Source organism: Gossypium hirsutum, chromosome D02, assembly GCF_007990345.1.
Source record: "Gossypium hirsutum isolate 1008001.06 chromosome D02, Gossypium_hirsutum_v2.1, whole genome shotgun sequence".
Taxonomy (NCBI): domain Eukaryota; kingdom Viridiplantae; phylum Streptophyta; class Magnoliopsida; order Malvales; family Malvaceae; genus Gossypium; species Gossypium hirsutum.
The window spans coordinates 4,572,764-4,580,254 of record NC_053438.1 but is presented as its reverse complement, the minus strand read 5'-3'; the positions used below and the strand labels follow the sequence as shown (position 1 = coordinate 4,580,254).

The 7,491-nt window shown below is 33.8% G+C and overlaps 1 protein-coding gene across 1 annotated transcript; it reads right to left on the bottom strand.

Moving 5' to 3' along the window:
• Positions 1–2,003: 2,003 nt before the first annotated feature.
• Positions 2,004–7,290, bottom strand: LOC107927807 (ribonucleoside-diphosphate reductase small chain A). Its single transcript, XM_016858925.2, has 9 exons — positions 6,887–7,290; positions 5,937–6,097; positions 5,525–5,573; positions 4,926–5,052; positions 4,433–4,498; positions 4,190–4,306; positions 3,689–3,851; positions 2,963–3,033; positions 2,004–2,370 (listed from the first exon to the last, which is right to left on the bottom strand). The coding sequence occupies exons 1-9, from the start codon at positions 7,062–7,064 to the stop codon at positions 2,256–2,258; spliced, it is 1,047 nt and encodes a 348-aa protein (XP_016714414.2). The 5' UTR covers positions 7,065–7,290; the 3' UTR covers positions 2,004–2,255.
• Positions 7,291–7,491: the final 201 nt, after the last annotated feature.

Genomic DNA, 7,491 nt, shown 5'->3' with positions numbered 1-7,491 from the left:
AAAAGAAAATAATAAATAAAGAAGGCTTAGAAGGCAATTAGCCATATTTCAATTTTAAGTGCGCACAGCAACAGCAACAATTAACTTTCAAAATTCAAAATAGTAAATTTGCATGTCAGGTCCTTGAAATTACCCTTAACTAACATTTTAGTCCATTGGCACAATTGGTGCCGCCAATCACATTGGCACCATTGGTGCCGCCAATATGATTGGCCTGATCAGGCTGTGTCAGTTTTTTTTTTTTCTGTTTTTCTTTTTTGGTATATTTTGGTAAATAAAAAAAATTTTATAATATTTTGGTAAATAAAAAAAAGTTATAATATTTTAGTTATTTTTTATTTTTTTTTAATAATTTTGTAAAAAACCCCAACACCAACTCAAAGAATAAGTTAGGTGAAACGGTCCACTCACCACTATCTGATCTCATCAGGATAGATAAAATGAAGCAGGGTTGTTAAAAGTGGTAAAAAGAATAAATATCAGAGAATTCCAACTATTTGAGGTGATGATGAGGATCCACGTCCTTTAATATAATTTTGTCAAATTTTGATATTTATATAATAGAAAAGGGGGTGCCTAACCCACACACCACACCACCAAAAAACCAAGACGGCAACGCCAAGCAAACATAATTGAGAAACAATTATGTTCATAATGATGAAACCCTGTAATATTAAACAAAAAGGCTCTAAATGTATAATTACATCACTGTTCTTTGCAGCTCAGCTGTCAATTCTCCAACCTCTTTTCACTTTTTTTTATTACAAATTCATTCTTTCACTCAATGTAGGGAAAAAAACACAAAAACTGGAGTGACTGCCCCAACTCCAAATTCAGTAAATTAAATGCATTCAGACCCATCATTAATTGGTTTTTGCTATTTTTAGTGCCTGTGGTGTTTCATAACTTAAACTTCTTCTATTTTATTAGCATTACTAACAAGACTAATCACCGATGTAGAGACAAATAACTTACATTGCTTAAGTGTTTATTGACATCCCCTCACCTTCCCCTACCCCTTAATACTAATAATAATAGTAAACAATACCATTATTACATGTTTACTAACCGTAAAAGTACTATGAAAATACCCTTATACTAAAAATCAGATTGTATTTTACTCCCTTTACTTAAAAAATAAATAAATTAGTCCTTTATATCAAAGAGCAAATTGATCCTTCAGTTAAGAATTTCATTCATGTCTACTGTTAAAAATTAATTATTGTACATCAACATGAGGTATACGTGACATGCCACTATTTGGTTATTCCATAAGGCATGTCAATTTTTAACAGTACAAATGGATGAAATTTTTAATAGAAAAGATCAGTTTGCTTTTTGATCTAATATATAGGGCCTAATTTGTCCAATTTTTTAATAGAGAGGTCAAACACAATCTAATTCTTAATACAAAGGTCTCCATGATACTTTTACCTCTACTAGCTACTTATGCAGTAGCAAATAACCTGCTTTGTTAAGTCCTTGTTAACATCAAGCACTGAGTTCAGATCTAGACAACCCCTCCCCTTCGCCCTACCCCTTAATAATAATAAACAAGACCATTATTGACTAGGATAACCCTCAATACCTTTCATCCTTGCTAAGCTGCAAATACTAAAGTTTAAAAATCAAAGTTGTGCCTTGCACCACACACTAAAAGGGGCAAAAGGAAAATAACATTTCAATTAATTATTTGAACTCTTCAACTCTCATACTATTTTATTATTATTATTATTATTATTTAGGTTTCATATTGTATGGAATTGGCAGCCATATATGCATTATGTAACTTACCTAGTTTGATATGTATTGAATAAATATTTTAGTGAATTGAAGAGGAAGTAAGACATAAGCAATTGCAAAGTGCAAACAAGATAATGATAATATAGACTTTCCACCATATGAAAGCAAATAAGGGAATAAAAGATACGTAGTACCTCTTGGAATATGACAGGCACTTAAAAAATTCGATAAGTTAAAAAATTCGATAAGGGACAACAATATGCATCCAAAATGATTATTATTACCGCACATGGTAAAAGTCTAATGATGCCATGGCATAATATACATACATACATGATTTAAGCTTTTATTGTTGCAGGCGGTGAACTGATGTCTTGGAATTTATGGCATAATGAAACGATATTATAGACAAACAGACCTACTACAAAGAATATTTTGATACCAATAACAGGCAGCATCTATATAATACTTGCAGTGTGCAACAAAATGGAAACTAGATCGATGGGGGTGATTTAGAAGTCTTCGTCTAGTTTGAAAACGTAGTTTTTACCTCCATTTTGAAGGCTTGACATAACAGATGCTTTCTGATAATCACCAACCCTCCTCTCAAAGAAGTTAGCTTTTCCTCTGCAAAGTCAAAAACACGTTTAAGAAGATTAAGACTCTAAATATGTCATAAACGATAATATAGACCTAATCACCATAGGTTATGCACACACTAGAATACAAAATGCAGCAAGTCAGCAATTGACTACTATCATTACTCACACAGCTAAGCTTGACAAGCACTAGCTCTCAAAAAAAAGGGGGGGTGTTAACTATATGATTAATCAAGACTAGAAAAAGTCAATGACTGTTACAATCCCTTACCACACAAATTCCTTCCCTATATGTTATCATGGTGATGTTAGAAGGGAAGACACATATAGCCACTCACATTTCACATACATGTCTCATTTCTGCAATAATTCCTTTGGGACCAATGTTAGATGGGTCCCGTCAAGAGCAACAATCATTCAAATCAAAAAGTTCAAAAAAGAGAACCAAATATGGTAGAAAGAATGCCACTGACAAAAGGGTGTCTGTGTCTTAATTAGGTGTAGAAGAGTCCAACTTCAGGACGTCAGCTTAATAAAAGATGTTGCAATTGACATTACTTTTATATAATCCAATAACTTAAAACCAAAAAAATGCAGCAATATGGGATATTAATACTTACTGTAAAGATATAAATTCCATCCAATCAAAGGGATTTTCGACGCTGTACTTTCTTTGACAGCCCAATGAAACCTGCAAATAAGTGGGAAACAAGTCACTAATTTAGTTCTTTACACCCAACAAAGCCATCTTCAACTATGAAAGATATCTTTTAAGTTCTCAAAAAATCATTTCTTTTAATCAGGAAAATCATCCTGCAAAATCATATAATTCAGAATGGTAATACACCTTTTTCCTGTCAAATCCCTGAAATTTTCTTTAAAAAAACAGATTAAAGATTTTATAAATGTAAACTAGATTTCTTTACCCACTTGAAGTTAAATTTTTGAGCAATTCATTCAAGAAGAAATATAATTTTAAGGGAAAATCTTGAAGCAAATATACAAATGATCCTATCGGTGATACTAGTAACATTTCATGGTCATGAAAATATGTTTTTGGATTTCAGTGTATTACATCAACAAAGAATGATCAAATTTAAAAGTCAGATGATCTATTAGTCACGTGTTAAAACATCTCTTCTTATTTCGGATAAAAGTATATCAGTTTAGGATTAAGAAATAAGATTACAAGTTTTATGGAATCAATATAAATGTGTGTTTTGGTGTATCTGTATAATAGTCAAATATGAATTTGTTAAATATTTTTCATTCAAGGTGGTTCAAGATATCAAGCTAGGATTATCAAAATGAACTGTTAAAATATAAACAAATTAACAGAAATATACCAGAAGACGATCAGCAACGAACTTAATGTACTGGCTCATGAGTGTCGAGTTCATGCCAATAAGTGCACAAGGAAGAGCTTCACACACGAACTCAGTCTCGATTTCCACTGCTTCATGAACAATATGATGGACTTTGTGCCATTTAAGTTGCTTCTGCAGCAACCTGTAAGCAGGTGCATTCAAATTCCATATCTTCTTAAATACAACCCACATATCCAGCCAATGGGGTTAAGATCCACTCCATTACTTTTTCATGCATTAACATCCTATACAATGATCATCACCATTCAAATGTGTAGGACCCATGTAAGATCCATCTATTAAATGTGAAAATCAACTTGTGAATGGTGATTAAACATGCATTGGATATTAATGAATGAAAAAGTAATGAAGTGGAGCCAAACCCCAGCCAATCCCCCCCCCCCAAAAAAAAAAGCAGCAGCAAAAGTTCTATTATTGTTTTCAAATATATTTTAATAAAAATAAAAAATAGAAAGCTACCCGTAAAGAAGGCAAGCAAAGTCACAGTGAAGCCCCTCATCTCTAGATATAAGCTCATTTGAGAATGTCAAACCAGGCATCAGTCCCCTCTTTTTAAGCCAGAAAATGGCACAAAAGCTGAAAAACTCAATGATTAATCAATAAAAAGGAAATGTTAAAAAATTAAATCCAACTTCGTAGTAGGAAAGTATAAGAAACACAAACTCTAGAAACAGAAAGAACCTAATGGATAAAGAAGATTACCTTCCAGAAAAGAAGATTCCTTCAATACATGCAAAAGCCACAAGTCTCTCTGCAAATGAAGTGGAACTGCATACAGACAAAACCAAAGAGACCTTTTAAAGAAAGAAAGGTACTGCAGTGCTTTGACTTAATGATAGCTAGTTTAAACTGTAAATACGCTTGAGAACCACAAAGATGATGACCAAACAAATTCCAGCTATTCAATGGTGCAGAAAGGAGCCAAGGCTACCGAGCTCAATATTTGATCCGTACATGATTATAAAGAACAGCAAACATACATGCATTGATCATTGCAAATCAAGCTCTACCATATCTAGGACAGAAATTCTGCCTTAGGTATATCTAATAGGCAGAATGATCAATTAAAGTTAGAAAAACCTTGGTAAAAATGTTCTATTGAACTTCTAGTCCAACATGTTGAGAATTCTTTAACCAAATTGCTTCTTTGGCTTAATATATTAAGTCCCCAGAGAGCAGGACATGAAAGTAATACCTCTGAATCCAATCGATAGCCCATTTAGCCTTCTTACTGACACAAGGGATGCTTTCAATAGCATTGAACAATCGATGTTTTTCTTTGGAATCCTTGATATATGTCTCCAAAAGCAAGCTGTACATTTCTAACCATTGGCAGCAGAAAATATACGCAATCAGGTAACTCTAATTCAAGATACTGGGAAATCATCAGAAAGACCACAACTTAGTAAATGCTTACTAGGCTGCAGTCTTGTGTTGACAGTTAAGGCCAAATAAGTCTGACAATCTAGCCCAACCAACAACTGACTCTTGAAGGTTAAACCAAGCCCTAAAATAATCTAAAAACGAGTTTGACAACCTCAATAAAGATTAACTGGGACCAAGACTGAACAAGAGGCTGGACTCATCTTTACTTTTCAAGCACCAAAAGTCATTTGTAATCATTAGAGAGGGCTTTCTCCAGAAGTCTGAAATGTGGCTGCAAGCTAGATTATGCCAAAACCTGCAAGCCCTTGACAGGCTAAATTGGCCAAGAACTTTCTTGTAGTAACATCTAAATGGGGGCACAGATTAGATGTGAAGATAAACAATTCTAGTAAATGATCAATTTTCTACCAGAATGAATATTCTCCATAGCAATTTGAAATCCGTAGAATGCCCGGGCCTGAGAGAATGGGAAACCTGATATTAGATTAAAAAAAAAAACTTGAAAAAACAAGGCTGATTACTGGTTTCTAAACAAGTATCCCCTACCTTAATGTAAAACAAACTGGTCATTAACGGCCTTTAAGTCTACAACTAGCTAAGCAGGCAAAATCATTAAGAACTAAACAGAACATTATCCTGATATTACCCACCAGACCCAACACCGTTGCAATATGATTCTCCTATTATAGTCATTCATATAAGAATGAAGTTATCCTAAATTGCAAAACCAGACATGAAATGTATAATTAAAGATACTAGTCCCATTGGTACTCACGGGCATTCATAAAATAGCCTGCAAAACAACTTAACGAATGCCTACCTCTGGAATTTGAACATCATTTAGGAATCTTGCAGCCAAGTTCTCCAAAACTATCCCATCAGATGCAGCAAAAAAGGCCAGCACATGGCTTATGAAGTGTTTTTCTGAGCTAGACAAGGTTTCCCAATGCTGCACGTCTTGTGAGAGATCAACCTCCTCAGCTGCAATAACATTAAAAAATGATGAGAATGAGGTCAAACCAAGGGGAAGGAAATTACTGGACAAGGTAAAGAAGATATGAATAGTAATACATAATAGGAAGTCGATATAAACAGATAAAAGATCCAAATTAAGGGGTAAAAAAGCTTACAAAGAAGGGTGGAAAAAAGGCTCATTGCACTTTTTATACAAGATTGCTAAGGTTAAATTTCCTAAGAAACATCAATCAGATTAATTGTTCTTTAAGTTTGGAGGTCAACTTCTATGCAATAAAAATTCATTTCAATTAACCAATAATCCTTCCTGCATGACTACATTATAACATAACAATGAAGAAGCGTGATACGAGAAAAAGAAAACAGTTCCAAGAACATGAAAAGAAGTCTATATCAACATTTACAGAAGGTAGCTTTTCGTTATCTTCTTTGGAGGGATAACTAATGGTTTGAATGCTTTTTCTCATGACTGCCAGCCAACAAAAATTTAAAAAAAAAATTCAAAACCATTACAACATATGAACAGTATAACAACAATGATGTTGATACCAAAATTGCCAATGCAACAGTCAATTCCAAAATTCAACCATGCATACAACCCACTTTTCTTTAACCCTCTGCCTCCAGCCATTAATTTGACTTCCCATTCCATTTATACAAAGCAAAGTTCATAAGATCTAAAACAAACCCAACTTCAAACAAACAAAAACAACATCAAAAACCCAAGTTTGAGAAGAAGAAAAAAACACAAAAATGACCAATAAAATTCTGAAAACAGAGGAAAATAGGTAGTACCAGTCCAAAAACTAGCCTCAGCCTTCTTGTACATCTCCCAAAGTGGTTGATAGGTAATGGGAAACATACAAAACCTTTGGTTTTGTTGTTTTAGTATAGGCTCTTCCTCTTCCTTCTCTTCTTCTTCCTCTTCTTCTTTTCCCATTACTCTCTGTTCCTCATCTCTCAACGAACCCATTTTCTCCCTTTTTTTCCCCTTTTTTATCGTTACTTTCTACAGATATTGAATGAAGGAAAAGAAGAAAGATATAAATGAAAATGAAAATGAAAACCCTACAAAAACCCTTCTGTGAAATGAAAACGACAGGTTTTGTATGATTGGGTGGTATGAGAAGCAGATCTTTTTGGCTTTCGTTCTTTTCTTTTTGTTTCGAGTGTCCTTTGGTTGCATGCTTTGCATTTATTCGTTAAGATAGAAAACGGCGTCGTTTGCAGCTTTTCTGCTAGTTGTGGTGTTGGGTGCATGATATTGGGTTTTTCATGGTAAGGTGGGCGCATGATGTTGGGGTTTTCATGGTAAGGTGGGCCTTATGCCACCATATGAAATTTATTATCACAATTTACAATTTTTTTGTTTGGCCAACAATCACTTACAATTTAGTGTA